General features: G+C 35.1%; 1 protein-coding gene and 1 long non-coding RNA gene across 2 annotated transcripts in view; one reads left to right on the top strand and one right to left on the bottom strand.

The window, feature by feature from the left end:
* Nucleotides 1-21,821, top strand: part of LOC142235716 (uncharacterized) — a 428,189-nt gene that overhangs the window by 19,183 nt on the left and 387,185 nt on the right. Inside the window, exon 4 of the mRNA XM_075306976.1 lies at nt 1,206-1,348. Coding sequence (XP_075163091.1) covers nt 1,206-1,348 — 143 coding nt within the window. The remainder of the gene's footprint in view (nt 1-1,205; nt 1,349-21,821) is intronic.
* On the bottom strand, nt 13,122-13,996 carry LOC142233059 (uncharacterized). The gene is made up of 3 exons (XR_012721301.1): nt 13,879-13,996; nt 13,253-13,376; nt 13,122-13,216 (listed from the first exon to the last, which is right to left on the bottom strand). It is a non-coding gene; the product is annotated as an uncharacterized LOC142233059 (long non-coding RNA).

The raw sequence follows: 21,821 nt of genomic DNA, 5'->3' as shown, positions 1-21,821 counted from the left end.
CTTAGAGGAGCACAATTCATCCGATCCGGTTGAAATTTTGTACATGGTGTTAGTATATGGTCTCTAACAACTATGCAAACATTGGCCCATATCGGTTCATAATTATATATATCCCCCATATAAACCGATTCCCAGATTTGACCTCCGAAGCTTCTTGAAGGAGCAAAATTCATCCGATCCGGTTGAAATTTGGTACGTGGTGTTAGTATATGGTCTCTAATAACCGTGCAAAAATTGGTCCGTATCAGTCCATAATTATATATGGTCCCCATATAAATCGATACCCAGATTTGATCTCCGAAACCTCTTGGAGTATAGGGCCGCTAACAGCGATGCAAAAATTAGTCCATAGCGCTCTATAGTTATATATAGCCGATGACCAATCACATAAAAATTGGTCCAAATCGCCAAAAACAATCCACCAAAATTTTATTTCTATAGAAAATTTTGTCAAAATTTTATTTCTATAGAAAATTTTGTCAAAATTTTATTTCTATAGAAAATGTTGTCAAAATTTTATTTCTATAGAAAATTTTGTCAAACTGAATTATATACGTATTTAATCGGCCTTTCTTTGTTTAATATATACCCCGCATGGACTAACTTACAATTTAGAAGACGATGTTACGAAGTTTTAAGATACGTTGTCATCGGCAAGTGCTACCGCAACCCAAGTAATTCGATTGTGGATGACAGTCTTTAGTAGAAGTTTCTACGCAATCCATGGTGGAGGGTACATAAGATTCGGCCTGGCCGAACTTACGGCCGTATATACTTGTCTATTTTAAGTTACATTTTTTTCAAATTCTAACAAATCCACCATTACAAATCGTAGTACTTTTCATCCGCCAGGGGAATATATCAAAATTTGCCAGTATTTCGTGTCATATAAATTGTGTCTCCTAAACGTTCCTATAAAAATATATTCTTTAAAATTAAAGACATCTGTTTCTTTCCCAACATTAATGGGAAATTGTCTTAGGGGATTTTGTGCTAATACATAATACACTGAGTAACTTACATTAATCTAAACAACCAAAAATAAATAACTCACAAAATATTTACCTGACGTCCCTTGGGAATTTGAAGAACAAGAAATAATGAAGAATATCGCGAAAAACAGATTTATATGTAAAATTCCCTTGAGAATTTTTACGATTATTGCTTCATTTGGTTTGTTGTTTTTTTTTCGTATTTATCCACAGATTATGACTCGGCAGATGCTCAACGTACTACAGAAGCTAATACAAATATGAATGCCAATCTGAGCCCAACGATATCATTCTGGTTTCGTTTGAACCGCATTATATTACGTCTGTGCAGTACACATCAATTTAAAAATTTACAGGTGAGTGAGTTTTAAATATTGATTAGTTTGATGTATTTCACTTTGTGGAAAGAACACTCACTTGAAATAAGTCATATGAAAATCAAAATAATGTAAAATTGCTTGGAATTTGAATTAAAAACAAAAAAGTTCACCAATACACTGAAGCTAAATGTAATTAATTTGTATTGCAAAAAAAAATTCTTTATGTTTATTTTCATGTTTTAAGAAATTTTCCCCAATCCAATACAAGTTGTTGTTATTGATGTATTGATTTGCAATACTCGCACCATAGAAGATGGGCCAAATCGGACGTCTAGGTATAGCCCCCATATAAACCGATCTCTTGATTAGATCTCCGAAGCCTCTTAGATGAGCTAATTTCATCCGATCGTGTTGAAATTTGGTATGTGACGTAGGTATTTGCCCGACAGGAAGCTGAACTTTAATCTTAATATTGTGGAAAAGACGAGAAACGTCACGGTAGCTTTGTACTCGTGCAAAAATACAATAGGGAATTATACCCTGTGCCCCAGGAGTGGTGAAGGGTACAAAAAGTGGGGACTAAAACAGAATATTGTGCATTTGCTATACCAGTGATGAAAATTTGGTGCTTTTAGCACCAAATTTAGTGATTTTTGATTTCCAAAAAGCACCAAATTGCCTTTTTAGTGCCTTTTCAAAAAAAAAAAAAAACAAGTATATACTGCCGTAAGTTCGGCCAGGCCGAAGCTTATGTACCCTCCATCATGGATTGCGTAGAAACTTCTTCTAAACACTGCCATCCACAATCGAATTACTTAAGTTGCGGTAACGCTTGCCGATGGCAAGGTATCTTAAAACCTCCAAACACCATCTTCTAAATCGTATGTCCATACTTGGTATATATTAAATCAAAAAAGATCGATCCAATACGTATATTATTCAGTTTTACAAAGTAGACATACAATTTTGACAAAATTTTCTACAGAAAGAAAATATTAAAAAATTTTCTATGGAAATTAAATTTTCACAAAATTTTCTATAGAAATAAAAATTTTGACAAAATTTTCTATAAAAAGAAAATTTTGACAAAAATTTCTACAGAAATAAAATGTTAACAAAATGTTCTATAGAAATAAACTTTTGACAAAATTTTCTATAGAAATAAAATCTTGGTCGATTATTTTTGGCTCGAGTGGCAACTATGATTATGAACCGAATAAAATTTGAACAAAATTTTCTATAGAAATAAAATTTTGACAAAATTTTCTATAGAAATAAAATTTTGACAATGATGAAAATTTTATTATGAACCGAATAAAATTTTAACAAAATTTTCTCTAGAAATAAAATTTTGACAACATTTTCTATAGAAATAAAATTTTGGTAGATTATTTTTGGCTCTAGTGGCAACCATGATTATGAACCGATATGGACCAATTTTTGTGTGATTGGACCAATTTTGGTATGGTTGTTAGCGACCATATACTACACGCAGAGAAGAAACATGATTGTCACAATCATATTCGAAGAGCAAAATAATATGATAGCAGCTATTTTTGCGGCGACCATGTAACATTTTAACCTGCAACCATGTTGGCTCAGTGAACATGGTTCTAAGAAAAATACAATTGTCCTCATCTAAAATGTTATTATATTGATAAAAAGAATTTTGTTTCCATTAAAAGACAATGGTCACGATCTAAAATGTTATGTTATTCGTTAAAAATGTTTTTCTTCTAGTTAAAAGAACATGGTCACAACCTAAAATGTTTTGATTTTTATGAAAAAACTTTTTTCGTCGTCGAAAAAGGACGCCACTTGAGAAAAGAAAACACAAAATCAATTTTATTTATTTGTTTTTATTTATTTATAAACTAATTCATTGTTTATTTGTATTTATAATGTTGTGCAAGCAAACTTCACATATTTTTACACACTCTAGTTTGGTTCAATTTCAACAATAAGAAATCATTCCATATTTACTTCGTGCCCATCAAATGTACAAACACAGACATCATATAACTGCAAATAAAAATAAATTATACCATATGTCAAAATGCAGAACAAAAACCAGATACATTTGTTTCAATTACACTTTCCTTTTTTGTATTCACATAAAACCACGTGCCATTTCTGAATAAATAAATTAACACAAAACACAATAATTCCGTATTCTCCGTCCATTCCAAGAAACAATCAACACACGACTGACGCGCAAAATGAAGATCGTGTGTACCTGCTCAATGTTTTTATAAAATTCTTGTCGCTGCAAAAAAATTAAAAAATTAAATGGTCACGAAAACAATGTACATGGTCTTTATGGCCATGTAATGCTTGTAGACATATCTATACGTAAACTATAAAAATACTTTTTTCTTTGCAAAAAAGTAAAAAAAAATTGAATGGTCAGGTACATGATTTTCCTGACCATATAATGGTCTCAAATTCTATCATTTAAATAATAGAACATGTTTGCGGCATTTGAGAACCATTTAAATGCTTATTGCCAACATATATTTTTCTCCGCTCGAAAATTATTTTTACAAAGACAAAATACATGGTTTTCGCGACAATTAAATACTCTAAATAAGCATTAAATGGATGCGGCAACCATGTCCAAACATGTTTTTTCTGTGCGTGTAACACCACGTTCCTACTTTGAACCGGATCGGATGAATTTTGCTCCTCCAAGAGGCTCCGGAGGTCAAATCTGGAGAACGTTTTATATGGGGGCTATATATAATTATGGACCGATATGGACCATGTTCCAAATTACAACCGGATTGGATGAAATTTGCTTCTCTTGGAGACTTCGCAAGCCAAATCTGGGGTTTATATGGGGGCTATATATAATTATGAACCGATGTGGGCCAATTTTGCACGGTTATTAGAGACCATATACCAATATCATGTACCGAATTTCAGGCGGATCGGATATAATTTGCTTCTCTTTGAGGGTCCGCAAACCAAATCTGGGGATCGGTTTATATGGGCGCTATATATAATTATGGACCGATGTGGAACAATTTTTGCACGGTTGTTAGAGACCATACACCAATACCATGTACCAAATTTCAGAGGGATCGGATGCAATTTGCTTCTCTTTGAGGCTTCGCAAGCCAAATCTGGATATCGGTTTAGATGGGGTCTATATATAATTATGGACCGATGTGGACCAATTTTTGCATGATTGTTAGAGACCATATACCAACACCATGTACCAAATTTCAGCCGGATCGGATGAAATATGCTTCTCTTAGAGGCTCCACTAGCCAAATCTGGGGATCGGTTTATATGGGGGCTATATATAATTAAGGACCGATATGGACCAATTTTTGCATGGTTGTTAGAGACTATATACCAACATCATGTACCAAATTTCAGCCGGATCGGATGAAATTATCTTCTCTTTGAGGCTCCGCAAGCCAAATCTGGGGATCGGTTTATATGGGGGCTATATATAATTATGGACCGATGGGAACCAATTTTTGCATGGTTGTTAGAGACCATATACCAACACCATTTACCAAATTTCAGCCGGATCGGATGAAATTTGCTTCTCTTTTAGGCTCCGCAAGCCAAATCTGGGGATCGGTTTATATGGGGGCTATATATAATTAAGGACCGATGTGGACCAATTTTTGCATGGTTGTTAGAGACCATATACCAACACCATGTACCAAATTTCAGCCGGATCGGATGAAATATGCTTCTGTTAGAGGCTCCACAAGCCAAATCTGGGGATCGGTTTATATGGGGGCTATTTATAATTATGGAACGATGTGGACCAATTTTTGCGTGGTTGTTAGAGACCATATACCAACACTATATACCAAATTTCAGCCGGATCGGATGAAATATGCTTCTTTTAGAGGCTCCACAAGCCAAATCTGAGGGTCCCTTTATATGGGGGCTATACGTAAAAGTGGACCGATATGGCCCATTTTCAATACCGTCCGACCTACATCGATAAGAACTACTTGTGCCAAGTTTCAAGTCGATAGCTTGTTTCGTTCGGAAGTTAGCGTGATTTCAACAGACGGACGGACGGACGGACGGACGGAGGGACGGACGGACGGACGGACGGACGGACGGAGGGACGGACGGACATGCTTAGATCGACTCAGAATTTCACCACGACCCAGAATATATATACTTTATGGGGTCTTAGAGCAATATTTCGATGTGTTACAAACGGAATGACAAAGTTAATATACCCCCATCCTATGATGGAGGGTATAAAAAGCACCAACTTTGTGCTTTTTTGACGTTTTCATTTAGTGCTTTTGGTGCTTTTTACACCCACCACAATAGAATGGTGACGGGGGTATAATAAGTTTGTCATTCCGTTTGTAACACATCGAAATATCGATTTCCGACTATATAAAGTATATATATATTGTTGATCAGGGAGAAATTCTAAGACGATATAGCCATGTCCGTCTGTCCGTCTGTCTGTCTGTCTGTCTGGCTGTCTGTCTGTCTGTTGTAATCACGCTACAGTCTTCAATAATAAAGCAATCGGGCTGAAATTTCGCACAAGCTCGTCTTTTGTCTGCAGACAGGTCAAGTTCGAAGATAGGCTATATCGGCTATACCGACCTCCCGATTTGGGCTTATAAAAACCTTAGTTTCTATCCAATTTGCCTGAAATTGGAAATCTAGAGGTATTTTATGACCACAAAGGGGTGTGCCAAAAATGGTGAGTATCGATCCATGTTTTGGTATAGCCCCCATATAGACCGATCTGCAATGGTTAGCATGCCCACCTTGCATACACAAGGTCGTGGGTTCGATTCCTGCTTCGACCGAACACCAAAAAGTTTTTCAGCGGTGGTTTATCCCACCTAAGTAATGCTGGTGACATTTCTGAGGATTTCAAAGCTTCTCTAAGTGGTTTCACTGCAATGTGGAAAGCCGTTCGGACTCGGCTATAAAAAGGAGGTCCCTTGTCATTGAGCTTAACATAGAATCGGGCAGCACTCAGTGATAAGAGAGAAGTTCACCAATGTGGTACCACAATGGATTGAATAGTCTAAGTGAGCCTGATACATCGGGCTACCACTACACCTAACCTAACTTATAGAAACCGTAGTTTTTATCCAACTTGCCTCAAATTGGAAATCTAGAGGTATTTTAGGACCATAAAAAGGTATGCCGAAAATGGTGAGTATAGGTCCATGTTTTGATATAGCCATCAGATAGACCGATCTCCCGATATTACTTTTTGGGCTTCTAGAAACCGTAATTGTTGTCTACTTTGCCTGAAATAGAAAATGTGGAGGTTTTTAGGAATATAAATAGGTGTGCAAGAAATGATTTTATTTTTTAGGCTTCTAGAATCCGTAGTTTTTATCTAATTTGCCTGAAATGAGAAATATAGAGGTATTTTAGGACCTTAAATATGAGAGCCGAAAATGGCGTGTGTTGGTCCATGTTTTGGTTTATCTCCAAATAGACCGATCTCCCGATTTTACTTCTTGGGCTTTTATAAACCATAGTTTTTTGTCAAATTTGCATGAAATTTTAAATCTAGAAGTATTTTAGGACCATAAAGAGGTGTGCCGAAAATGTCGGCCCATGTGCATTGATAATGAGAATTGATTGAAACTGAATTATACTTTCCAGATTTTACTTCTGGTAATCATTTAAATAATGGGGATAAAAATCTACAGATGTTAGATTTTAAATCAAGGCGTTATTTCATCGTTTTCTTGCACACATGCACACGATGTTTATGATTCCTCTAAAACTCAAACGAATATGGTTCTTATAAATCCAGAATCTGATCTTGTCTTCATAGGTAAAATCTTTGAACTGATCTGCTTGTCACCAAATCCCCCTGAAATTTTCACAGGAAACTATAATATTTGATTCATGGTGGTGGGTATTTAAGATTCGGCCCGGCCGAACTTATTGCTTTATATACTTGTTTCAATTTGAATAGTATTACCAGTATTAAATTGACGATATCTTTTCATACAAAAATTCGGATTAGACTTTCAAAATCTTAAGAAACTCAACTGTATTGCCAAATATAGAATTTGGTTCTTATGAAGGTGGTATTGATTCTTTTTTTAATCAATAATGGTATATAGGGTATTCTTTAGAAATGCTTAGCGGCGAGTGACGAATTTCTGAACTTGATAAAGATGTCATTAAAACCATTTGTATTAAGTTCACAAAAGCAGTCATAACTAAACTTAGAAATAGACTCCCTCCAAATATTAATATTTCGAAATTTAATGTGGAAAAAATGTTTTTCTCCTCTGAAAAAATAGTGTGAAATTTTCAAGACATTACTGATGAAAATGAATTGGATGAAAGCATTCTAAGGTGTACAATTGAATAAGAGTTAATAATTTCATAATAAAATCATGATTCAAAATAAAAGTTCTATATTACATCTTTGTTTTTTATACCCTCCACCATAGGATGGAGGTATATTAACTTTGTCATTCCGTTTGTAACACATCGAAATATTGCTCTAAGACCCCATAAAGTATATATATTCTGGGTCGTGATGAAATTCTGAGTCGATCTAAGCATGTCCATAATAATTATATATAGCCCCCATATTAACCGCTCCCCAGATTTGGCTTCCGGAGCCTCTAAGAGAGGCAAATTTCTTCCGATCCGGTTGAAATTTGGTACATGGTGTAAGTATATGGTCTTTAACAACTGTGCAAAAATTGGTCCACATCGGTTCATAATTATATATATCCCCATATAAACCGATCACCAGATTTTGCTTGCGGAGCCTCTAAGAGAAGCAAATTTCATCCGATCCGGCTAAAATTTGGTACATGGTGTTATTATATGGTCTGTAATAACCCTTCAAAAAGGTGTCCACATCGGTGAATAATTATATATAGCCCCCATATAAACCGATCGCCAGATTTGACCTCCGGAGCATCGTGGAAGAGCAAAATTCATCCGATTCGGTTGAAATTTGGTACGTGGTGTTGGTATGTTTTCTCTAACTACCACGCAGGAATTGGTGCATATCGGTCCATAATTATATGTAGCCACCATATAAACCGATCCCCGATGTACCCTCCGGAGGGTCTTGGAAGAGCAAAATTCATCTGATTCAGTTGAAATTTGGTACGTGGTTTTAATATATGGCCTCAAAGACCCATTCAAAAATTGGTCGAAATCGGTCCATAATTGTATATAGCCCCGTATAAACCAATCCCCAGATTTGACATCCGGAGCCCCTTGGAAGAGTAAAATTCATCCGATTGAGTTGAAATTTTGTACGTGATGTAAATATATGGTCTCTAAAAACCATGCAGGAATTGGTCATATCGGTCTATTTATATATAGCCCCCATGTAAACCGATCCCCAGATTTGACCTCCGGTGCCGTTTGGAGAAGCAAAAATTTCATCGGAGTCAGTTGACATTTAGTACATTGTGCTAGTATATGGCCGTTAACAACCATGTCTAACTAGGTCCATATCGGTCTATAGTTATTATAGCCCACAGATAAATCGATCCAAACTCACACAAAAATTGGTCCTTTCCAATTCTGGCTCTCAAAGTACCGTGCAAAACTCCATATCGATTCCTAATTATTTGTAGACTTACCTATACATACCTTTTATGTCTAATATATACCACGTACACGGATGAAAAAGACTGTTTTTCATATGTTTGGCTATAAACATTATATGTTTGGAACACAAAATTTTAAACACAATATTTTTGAGTGCAAGCATATAATGTTCATAAACTAGCATAACATGTTTGGGACATATATGTTAATATGTTAGAACATATTACGTTTGGGACATAAAATGTTTGTAAATATAATATGCTTGGATGCAAACATATACTAATTTAGAAATAGCCGATAAACATATATGTGTTTAGTAGCTTGGAGCGCTATTTAACAGGGAGCGATATTGAATTAAGTTGGTGGTTGTTGCTTGTTATTACAAAATTAACATTTTATTTTTCCTTGGGCAATTGATCAGCTACTTCTTTGATCCTTACAAACTGTGTGGTCCGCTGTTCGAATCCCCGTCCGGCAAAAGGTAAAATTAAAATAAAAAAATCATACAATTGAATAATTTCTTCTACAATGTTTGTATTACAGAAAAAGGTGCTAAGAACTAAAAAATCTCGTGGAAGTGAGAAAGATGTGGGGGAATATACAATTAGGCAGAAACAAAATTTTGAGCATTCAGGTCGAAAACCTATGTTGTTAGCACCTATATTACCTGTTTATTTTCATAATTCATTATGATTGTAAATATATAAATAAATAAATAAATTTTTGAGCACAATATTGTTTGGGAGAATTTTTTTAAGCATATAATATTTTTGGGTGCAAAATGCTTCCAAACATATTATATGTTCACATAATAACATATTGTTTTTTTGGAAGACAGCATTATTGAATTTGGATGCAAAAATACAAAATGTTTGGAACTTAGACTAGCCAAACATATATTGTTTAGACCAATATGCTTTCAAACATATTATACATTGGAAGAGATCAAACATATAAATGTTTGGGCAATACCCAAAAATGTATGTGCTTGAAGCAAAATATGTTTGGGAGTATATGTTACAGAAGCGATTTTTTGTGAGGGTGTATGGACTAACTTACAATTTAGAAGACGATGTTTCGAATTTTTAAGTATTACCACAACCCAAGTAATTCGATTGTAGATGACAGTCTTTCGGCCTGGCCGAACTTACTGCCGTATATACTTGTTTTTTGTTTCTTTTTATACCCTGCGCCACACTGTGGAACAGGGTATTATAAGATAGTGCATATGTTTGTAACACCCAGAAGGAGACGAGACAGACACATGTTGTCTTTGACAATAATGCTCAGGGTGGGTCCCTTAGTCGATATAACTATGTCCGTCTGTCTGTGAACACATTTTGTGATCAAAGTCTAGGTCGCAATTTAAGTCCAATCGCCTTCAAATTTGGCACATGTTCCTGATTTGGGTCAGAAGAGAACCCTATTGGTTTTGGAAGAAAACGGTTCAGATTTAGATATAGCTCCCATATATATATTTCGCCCGATATGCACTAATATGGACCCAGCAGCCGCCACTGCTTAGTCGAAAAATTGTAAAAATGACTCTAATTTTCTTAAACGTCTAATACATACACCCTCAAAAAAAATCGCTTCTCTAACATATGTTCCAAACATATTTTGCAGGAAGCACATATATTATTGGATACCGCCGAAACATTAATATGTTTGTTTTATGTGAGCATATTATATGTTTGGAAGCATTTTGAGTCCAAAAATAGTATATGCTTGGAAGAATTCCCCAAAGAAGATTGTGTTCATTCCCTCACATATTTTTAACTTCCACGAAATTTTTGAGTTCTTCGCATCTTTTTCTGTAATACAAATATGCTGTTTTTTTCAAATGTCTATTTTCTTGGTTCCGAATGTCTATTCTCTTTATTCCGAATACTCAATCTACTATTCAAATTAAATAATATTTAGACTTAAGCATACCAAATTTTTGGCCATATTATAAAACAGTTTTCCGAAACAACATACAAGCGGTTTCACAGAAATTGCTCTCATTTCATTCTCTCGCTGTGTTATGTTGATATCTTTTTACTCAACCCTCCCGGTTTCCATCTCTATTTCTTTCTCTATACTAACTCTCTCTCTCTGTCGCTCTCTGAATAAAGTATCACAACATATATATGTTTACTCGAAATTGGTAAATTTATATATGTTTACATTCACGCATATTATTTTTATGAAACATTCATGCCCCAAACATAATATATTCTAACATATTAACATATGTGTCCCAAACATTTTGTGTTAGTTTAGGAACATTACATGTTTGCACTTAAATATATTGTGTTTAAAAATTGTGCCCGAAACACATTTTGTTTATATCGGAACATATAAAAAACATATTTTTATAACAGTGTATATATCGAGCGATAAATCATAAATAAACTTTTGCGAAGTTTCCTTAAAATTGCTTCAGATTTAAATGTTTCCCATATTTTTTTTTTTTACTAAAATTGTGTTCCACCCTAGTGCATTAGCCAACTTAAATTTTGAGTCTATAGATTTTGTAAAAGTCTATCAAATTCTGTCCAAATCGAGTGATATTTAAATGTATGTATTTGGGACAAACCTTTATATATAGCACCCAACACATTTTACGGATGTGATATGGTTCGAAAATTTAGATCTACAAAGTGGTGCAGGGTATAATATAGTCGGCCCCGCCGACTTTAGACTTTCCTTACTTGTTTTAGTAGAGCATTGAATTTTAGCTGGCTTTAGTAGTTTGTGGTGGGAGGAGGTATGTTAGAATTGAAAATATATTTTTGGTGCTTTTTGCCCTTCGGGACTGACTGGGCTATACACTGGTTAGACGGGCATTGGTTAGACCTCTAATGCTATATGGTATTGTGATCTGGTGGCCGCCTCTTCTGCTGCCGACAAGTTTAGATAAAGTGCAGCGTATGGCATGCTTGTGTATGTCAGGCGCATTCAGTAAGACAGTAACATATTCCCTTAATGTCATGCTGCATCTATTGCCTGTAGACATTTTGGCCAAACAGTCGGCTGCAACAACGGATGTACGGTTGCGCGAGCTATCGTTATGGTCGGAAAAAAGGTAAGGCCACAGTTCGGGCCTCACTATAATGCCAGATGTGCCAAACGTTGTATTTACACTCTGGCGAAACAGCTTTTCGACAAAAAGTTTGAAACTCTAATTCCCAACAGTGAGGCGTGATTCACACAGACCCCGGGATATAAACATTATCTAGATTTTTACACCGATGACTCCAAATTGAATTTGAAAGTGGGTTTCGGAGCATATTCTAAATACCTGGAACTTCGAATAGCGAAAGGATTACCTATTCACTGTATATTAGTATTTTTCAGGCCGAAATATTAGCAATAAGAGACAAATTGGCTGAGAAGTAATGTTCCAACAAATGTTGGCATTAATATATACTCAGACAGTCAACCTGCAACAAAATCCTTGGAGTCTGTGTTCCTTAACTCGAAATGCCGAATGAGGGTCTAAAAATAATGTCGGGAATTTTTGTCTAGAGACCACCCTCAACCTTCTCTGAAAATTTCAAAAGAAAAACCAATGGCAAATATCGCAAAAAAAAGTAGCGGATTTTCGTCCTCCTACTCGAAGAAGCGAAACCCCTTTTTTCTGGTTTTGTATGCATATCGTATAGGGTCCTTACACTGAAAAATATATTGTCTGTCTGCCTGTCTGTTGTAATCAAGCTCAGTCTTCAATAATGAACCTATCGCACAGAAAAAAGGGAATAATTGAATCAAATACAAAAATTGTGAATTCAATTATTTTTGTATTTGATTTTCAGCTTATGACGAAAATTGTAAATCCAATTACCCAAATTGTAAGGTTGTCATAAAACTATTTTCAAATGAAGTAATATTTGCCTTGAGTATAAATGTAATTGGAATTTGTCAAAATATTCAAATGACATAGTACTCAATCCAAATACATTAGTATTTGAAGTATATAGTGTTTTCAATTACAGTCGTAATTGAACTGAGTACAATGTTTATAGAATTTTGTAACCTATACAATTACTATCGTAATTGTGTTTATTACGATGTTAATCAATACAATCTTTGTATTATATAATCTATATTAATTTAAGAAAATTATACAAATACACTCTGAAAAAAAATTATGCATTTTATTATAAAAAAGAAATTCTGAAAATATGTATAATTGAAAATACAGCGAAGTACATGTTTGGTAGAAAAATACGGAATAATCATTATAAACGACGTATTTAACTTACAAAGAAAAAACAGTTTTTGAATTATCTGTACCACCTGCTGGAATTTCCCAAATCTTCCTCATTTATATGCGATTTGTTTAGGCATCCTGCTCTTCTGTATATTATATTTCAAAGTTTTACATGATTTTACCTTCTGTTGCTGGGAAGAAATCCTCGAAATCCCCGTTTTCGAAGTAAACACATTTTCCTCTAGGCCACATATTTTTGACAGTCGGCTTATATCCATTAATAGGGCAATTTGACGTGTACACGAACTAATTGCAAAAACAAAATAGAAAGAATGTAATTGTATATATATTCCAAAGCTTATTCGCAAGTTTTTAAACGACCCAATTCAGGATGTGTGTAAGTTTATACAACGAAAGAAATCATTTACATATTTTTATTAAAGTTTTCAGCGAATTTTAAAAATTTTACGAACGTAGAAATATGTACTAAATATATTAAATTAACTTTCCATAGTAAAAAGTTTGTGCTGTGATACTTTCGTCGTGATCCCGACTAATAGTCGAAGTCACGAGAATTCTCGTGAGTCTAAAAATTGTTGTGAACCGTTAATCGTCTTTAAAAGTTCAGTTTGCGTGAACGTACATGAGTATTTCGTGAATGTGCTTGAGAGAGAGAAAGAATTCTACCAACACGTCACAGATTAGACTCACAATGAAAATGTTCATTTTTACGAAGAGAATTCTTTCAGTGTAGTTTCCAAAAAACGCGCTTGACCAAAAAAACTGGTATATAGATAAAGGTACTTACCTGCGATAAAAATACAATATGGTGCGCCAAAAATGTTAGTAAATGTTAACATTTCGAATCGCGGTACCGATACCACGGTTTATTTGCGGGTAAATTCGACCATTTTCTTAAGAAGATTCTTAATAATAACAATAAATGACATTTTATTGTTTGTATTAATTTATTTTTCGTTACGTAGCAACGTCATAAACAGTTTTATCAGGCAATTACGCATTATACCTAAATCAATAACTTTTATACTTGGTCCAATTGAACATAGTAATTGATATGTTGTGAATTCAATTACCAGTGAATTTTGATGTTTTTGCCAGTTTTTCATTCAACCAATTATTTTCATGTTTGACTTAATAAAAATCGTATTTGATATAATTTTTTCATTCAATTATGCCAATAATTGATTTTTATTTTGTTTCAGTTTTTTCTGTGCGTGCTGAAATTTTTCACAAATTCGACTTTTGTCTACATGCAAGTCAAGTTCGAAGATGGGCTATATCGCTCCAGAATTTGATATAGGCTCCATACAAACCGACCCCACGTTTTTGGGACTTGAGCCTCTAGACAATCCAATTTTTATTCGATTTGTCTGAATTTTGTTTGACTAAGGTCAACTTGGCTTTAATAATTCTGACAAATTCTTCTTATTCTTAATAAAATCGTCTTTAAATTTCTTAAGGTTTTGTATTTTGTACCAAAATCATTAGTGTAAAGACAAACTCTTTGGAACAGAGGATGCTTTTTTCCAGTGTATGACTCATCCGGACTGAAGTTTCAGCCCTATATATTTGTTTTCACCTGGGACGTACACAGAGTTATTGAGTAATTGATTTAAATTGTTGTTTTAAGGTAAGCTCATGCTATTAAATTTTTGATAATGAAATTTAGTTTACAACATTTAGTAACTGTGGAATACTTCTGGTTTAGTTTCTACCCCTTTCACCTACTACACTTTATCACATTATTTCGTTTATGTATTTGTCAGCTCTAGGAAGAATTTAGCAAATTCTGAAGTTTTGTAGTTTAAAGTTTAAACTATTCGGGCTATTTAATTGAAACATTATCGGGCTATTATATCTTGAAATATTAGCCCATTGACCTAACATAATTTTATATTGTGGTCAAGTAGCCCAACTATAAAACAAAGTATGTATGTGAAGGACTATTGTTGTTGACTAAGCCAAAGCAATTGACTTGAAACGAGTAGTTGGGTTTAGTGAAACGCTTTAGCACAAAGAGTTCATTCAACTATGTTGAAAGGACTCGTCGTAAAGGTGTTGTTAAAGAAGATTTTAATTGAATCTGGCAGTAATTTTAATATAAAAAAAAAAATAAATTTGCAGAAAAATACACTGAAAACCAAAAAAACAAACAATCTTTGTTAATTTTTACTAAAAGTACATACCTTGACTTAAATTTTACATTTTAAATTAAGTTTATAACTTTAAAAACTGTTTTTTCCAGCAAAATCGCTAAAGCGCCTTGCAAAACTATGAATTCAAGAAAACATAAATAATGTAGAGTTGCCACTTCGTTTACCTGAAACGGCCAAACGGATTGTTTTACCATTTTGGATTTTTTTATACCCTCTACTATAGGGTATATTGACTTTGTCATTCCGTTTGTAACACATCGAAATATTGCTCTAAGACCCCATAAAGTGTATATATTCTGGGTCGTGGTGAAATTCTGAGTCGATCTGAGCATGTCCGTCCGTCCGTCTGTTGAAATCACGCTAACTTCCGAATGAAACTTGGCACAAGTAGTTGTTATTAATGTAGGTCGGATGGTATTGCAAATGGGCCATATCGGTCCACTCATATACACGGACCCTCAAATTTGGCTTGCTGACCCTCTAAGAGTAGCAAATTTCATTCGATCCGCCCCGCCCAAAAAGGCCAGGCCGAAGCTTATGTACCCTCCACCATGGATTGCGTAGAAACTTCTGTCATCCACAATCGAATTACTTGGGTTGCGGTAACACTTGCCGATGGCAACGACTCAGTGATAAGAGAGAAGTTCACCAATGTGGTATCACAATGGACTGAATAGTCTAAGTGAGCCTGATACATCGGGCTGCCACTTAACCTAACCTAACCATGGTTTCTAAAAGCCCAAGAGTAAAATCGGGAGATCGGTCTATTTGGCAGATAAACCAAAACATGGACCCATACACGCCATTTTCGGCTCTCATATTTAAGGTCCTAAAATACCTGTATATTTCTCATTTCAGGCAAACTGGATAAAAACTACGGATTCTAGAAGCCTAAAAAATAAAATCATTTCTTGCACACCTATTTGTATTCTTAAAAACCTCCAGATTTTCGATTTCAGGCAAGGTGGACAACAATTACGGTTTCTAGAAGCCCAAAAAGTAATATCGGGAGATCGGTCTATCTGATGGCTATATCAAAACATGGACCTATACCTTTTTATGGTCGTAAAATACCTCTAGATTTCCAATTTGAGGCAAGTTGGATAAAAACTACGGTTTCTAAAGGGTGATTCTTTTGAGGTTAGGATTTTCATGCATTAGTATTTGACAGATCACGTGGGATTTCAGACATGGTGTCAAAGAGAAAGATGCTCAGTATGCTTTGACATTTCATCATGAATAGACTTACTAACGAGCAACGCTTGCAAATCATTGAATTTTATTACCAAAATCAGTGTTCGGTTCGAAATGTGTTTATCGACAAATTTTGTTCAGCGATGAGGCTCATTTCTGGTTGAATGGCTACGTAAATAAGCAAAATTGCCGCATTTGGAGTGAAGAGCAACCAGAAGCCGTTCAAGAACTGCCCATGCATCCCGAAAAATGCACTGTTTGGTGTGGTTTGTACGCTGGTGGAATCATTGGACCGTATTTTTTCAAAGATGCTGTTGGACGCAACGTTACGGTGAATGGCGATCGCTATCGTTCGATGCTAACAAACTTTTTGTTGCCAAAAATGGAAGAACTGAACTTGGTTGACATGTGGTTTCAACAAGATGGCGCTACATGCCACACAGCTCGCGATTCTATGGCCATTTTGAGGGAAAACTTCGGAGAACAATTCATCTCAAGAAATGGACCGGTAAGTTGGTCACCAAGATCATGCGATTTGACGCCTTTAGACTATTTTTTGTGGGGCTACGTCAAGTCTAAAGTCTACAGAAATAAGCCAGCAACTATTCCAGCTTTGGAAGACAACATTTCCGAAGAAATTCGGGCTATTCCGGCCGAAATGCTCGAAAAAGTTGCCCAAAATTGGACTTTCCGAATGGACCACCTAAGACGCAGCCGCGGTCAACATTTAAATGAAATTATCTTCAAAAAGTAAATGTCATGGACCAATCTAACGTTTCAAATAAAGAACCGATGAGATTTTGCAAATTTTATGCGTTTTTTTTTTAAAAAGTTATCAAGCTCTTAACAAATCACCCTTTATAAGCCCAAGAATAAAATGTGGAGATCGGTCTATATGGGGGCTATATAAAAACATGGTCCGATACTCATCATTTTCAACACACCTCTTTAGGGTTTTAAAATACCTCTAGATTTCTAATTTCAGGCACATTGGATAAAAACTACAGATTTTAGACGCCCAAGAAATAAAAATTGGAGATCGGTCTATATGGGGGATATACCAAAACCTGGACCGATACTCACCATTTTTAGCACACCTCTTTGTGGTCCTAAAATACCTCTAGATTTTAAATTTCAACCAAATTGGATAATAAATACGGATTCTAGAAGCCCAAGAACTAAAATCGGGAAATCGGTCTATATGGGGGCTATACCAAAACATGGACCGATACTCACAATTTTTGGTACACCTCTTTATGGTGCTAAAATATCTGTAGATTTCCAATTTCAGGCGAATTGGATAGAAACTATCGATTCTAGAAGCCCTAGAAATATAATCGGGAGATCGGTCTATATGGGGGCTATACAAAAACATGGACCGATACTCATCATTTTCGGCACACCTATTTATGGTCATAAAATACTTCTAGATTTCCAATTTCAGGCAAATTGGAGAGAAACTAAGGTTTTTATAAGCCCAAGACCCCAAATCTGGAGGTCGGTTTATATGGAGACTATTTCAAAACTTGGACCGATATAGCCCATCTTTGAACTTGATCTGCCTGCAGACAAAAGACGAGTTTGTGCGAAATTTTATTGTATATGAAATTTTATTATTGAAGACTGTAGCGTGATTACAACAGACAGACAGACGGACATGGCTATATCGTCTTAGAATTTCTCCCTGATCAAGAATATATATACTTTATATAGTCGAAAATCGATATTTCGATGTGTTACAAACGGAATGACAAACTTATTATACCCCCGTCACCATTCTATGGTGATGGGTATAAAAAGGCCGATTAAATACCTATATAATTAAGTTTAAAGTTTCTATAGAAATAAAATTTTGACAAAATAACATTTTGACAACATTTTCTATAGCAGTAAAATTTGGAAAAAATTTTCTATAGAAATAAAATTTGGAAAAAATTTTCTATAGAAATAAAATTTTGACAAAATTTTCTATAGAAAGATTTTCTATAGAAATAAAATTTTGACAAAATTTTCTATAGAAATAACATTTTGACAATGTTTTCTATAAAAATAAAATTTTGGTAGATTATTTTTGGCTCGAGTGGCAACCATGAATATAAACCGATATGGACCAATTTTTGTGTGATTGGGTATAGGCTATATATAACTATAGACCGATATGGACCAATTTTGGCATGGATATAAGTGGCCTTATACTAACACCACGTTGCAAATTTCAACCGGATCGGATGAATTTTGCTCCTCCAAGAGGCTACGGAGATCAAATCTGGGGAACGGTTTATATGGGGGCTATATATAATTATGGACCGATATGGACCAATTCTTGCATGTTTGTTAGAGACCACGTTCTAACACCATGTTCCAAATTTCAACCGGATCGGATGAATTGTGCTCCTCCAAGAGGCTCCGGAGGACAAATCTGGGAATCGATTTATATGGGGGCTATATATAATTATGGACCGATATGGACCAGTTTTTGCATGGTCATTAGAGAACGTATACCAACACCATGTACCAAATTTCAGAAGGATCGGATGAAATTTTCGTTTCTTAGAGGCTCCGCAAGCCAAATCGGGGGATCGGTTTATATGGGGGCTATATATAATTATGGACCGATGTGGACCAATTTTTGCATGGTTGTTAGAGACCACATGCTAACACCACGTACCTAATTTCAGCCGGATCGGATGAAATTTGGTTCTCCTAGAGGCTTCGCCAGCCAAATAGGGGGATCGGTTTATATTGGGGCTATATGTAATTATGGACCGATATGGACCAATTTTTGCATGGTCATTAGAGAACATATACCATATGTAATATTTAAATCTAAACCGATTTGGATTTTTTAAACTTCTACTAAGTCTCCAGACTTACAATTTAAATCGGCTAATGCCATGCGACGGAACACAAAGTTAGTAAAAAACAAGTAAGGAAAGTCTAAAGTCGGGTGAGGCCGACTATATTATACCCTGCACCACTTTGTAGATCTAAATTTTCGATACCATATCACATCCGTCAAATGTGTTGGGTGATATATATAAAGGTTTGTCCCAATTACATACATTTAAATATCACTCGATCTGGACAGAATTTGATAGACTTTTACAAAATCTATAGACTCAAAATTTAAGTCGGCTAATGCACTAGGGTGGAACACAATGTTAGTAAAAAACAAGTAAGGAAAGTCTAAAGTCGGGCGGGGCCGACTATATTATACCCTGCACCACTTTGTAGATCAAAATTTTCGATACCATATCACATCCGTAAAATGTGTTGGGGGCCATATATAAAGGTTTGTCCCCAATACATACATTTAAATATCACTCGACTTGGGCAGAATTTGATAGACTTCTACAAAATCTATAGACTCAAAATTTAAGCTAATGCACTAGGGTGGAACACAATGTTAGTAAAAAGATATGGGAAATATTTAAATCTTAAACAATTTTAAGGAAACTTTGCAAAAGTTTATTTATGATTTATCGCTCGATATATATGTATTAGAAGTTTAGGAAAATTAGAGTCATTTTTATAACTTTTCGACTAAGCAGTGGCGATTTTACAAGGAAAATGTTGGTATTTTGACCATTTTTGTCGAAATCAGAAAAACATATATATGGGAGCTATATCTAAATCTGAACCGATTTCAATCAAATTTGGCACACATGACTATATTACTAATTGTACTCCTAGTGCAAAATTTCAACCAAATTGGGCCAAAACTCTGGCTTCTGGGGCCATATAAGTGCATATCGGGCGAAAGATATATATGGGAGCTATATATAAATCTGAATCGACTTCAACCAAATTTGGCACACATAGCTACAATGCTAAATCTACTCCCTGTGCAAAATTTCAACCAAATTGGGCCAAAACTCTGGCTTTTAGGACCATATTAGTCCATATCGGGCGAAAGATATATATGGGAGCTATATCTAAATCTGAACCGATTTCAATCAAATTTTGCACACTTGACTATACTACTAGTTGTACTCCTAGTGCAAAATTTCAACCAAATTCGGCCAAAAATGTGGCTTCTGGGGCCATATAAGTCAATATCGGGCGAAAGATATATGGGAGCTATATCTAAATCTGAACCGATTTCAATCAAATTTTTCACACTTGACTATAGGACTAAGTGTTATGTTTGTACAAAATTTCAAGCAAATCGGTATAAAACTCTGGCTGCTGGGTCCATATTAGTCCATATCGGGCGAAAGATATATATGGGAGCTATATCTAAATCTGAACCGATTTCTTCCAAAATCAATAGGGTTCTATTATGAGCCAAAACACATACTTGTGCCAAATTTGAAGGCGATTGGACTTAAATTGCGACCTAGACTTTGATCACAAAAATGTGTTCACAGACAGACGGACGGACGGACGGACGGACGGACGGACAGACGGACAGACGGACATGGTTATATCGACTCAGGGACCCACCCTGAGCATTATTGCCAAAGACACCATGTGTCTATCTCGTCTCCTTCTGGGTGTTACAAACATATGCACTAACTTATAATACCCTGTTCCACAGTGTGGCGCAGGGTATAAATATGGGAAACATTTAAATCTGAAGCAATTTTAAGGAAACTTCGCAAAAGTTTATTTATGATTTATCGCTCGATATATATGTATTAGAAGTTTAGGAAAATTAGAGTCATTTTTACAACTTTTCGAATAAGCACTGGCGATTTTACAAGGAAAATGTTGGTATTTTGACCATTTTTGTCGAAATCAGAAAAACATATATATGGGAGCTATATCTAAATCTGAACCGATTTCAATCAAATTTTGCACACTGGACTACACGACTAAGTGTTATATTTGTACAAATTTTCAAGTAAATTGTTATAAAACTCTGGCTACTGGATCCATATTTGTACATATCGGGCGAAATATATATATGGGAGCTATATCTAAATCTGAACCGATTTCTTCCAAAATCAATAGCGTTCTATTCTGACCAAAATTAGGAACATGTGCCAAATTTGAAGTCGATTGGACTTAAATTTCGACCTAGTCTTTGATCACAAAAATGTGTTCACAGACAGACGGACGGACGGACATGGTTATATCGACTCAGGGACCCACCATGAGCATCATTGCCAAAGACACCACGTGTCTATCTGGGTGTTACAAACATATGCACTAACTTCCCAGCAAAAAAATTTGGAAGTTCTTCCAAAGGCACAACTTTAAAAGCACTTCCAGAAGATGCACTCCCAATGATGTTCTTTATTTTAACTACCCAGGAAGTTCCTTTAATTCAATTTTTTAAAACTTGGTTTTTTCATACTTTGAATGTATAATATTAACTTTTTTTGTTTCAAATAGGTTAAAAACTGAGTAAAAATTCATAAAATGGTAAAATCTT

This window comes from Haematobia irritans, chromosome 4 (genome assembly GCF_050003625.1).
Source record: "Haematobia irritans isolate KBUSLIRL chromosome 4, ASM5000362v1, whole genome shotgun sequence".
NCBI classification, from domain to species: Eukaryota; Metazoa; Arthropoda; class Insecta; order Diptera; family Muscidae; genus Haematobia; species Haematobia irritans.
The sequence above is the reverse complement of the archived record's forward strand: the minus strand, read 5'-3'. Positions and strand labels throughout refer to the sequence as shown.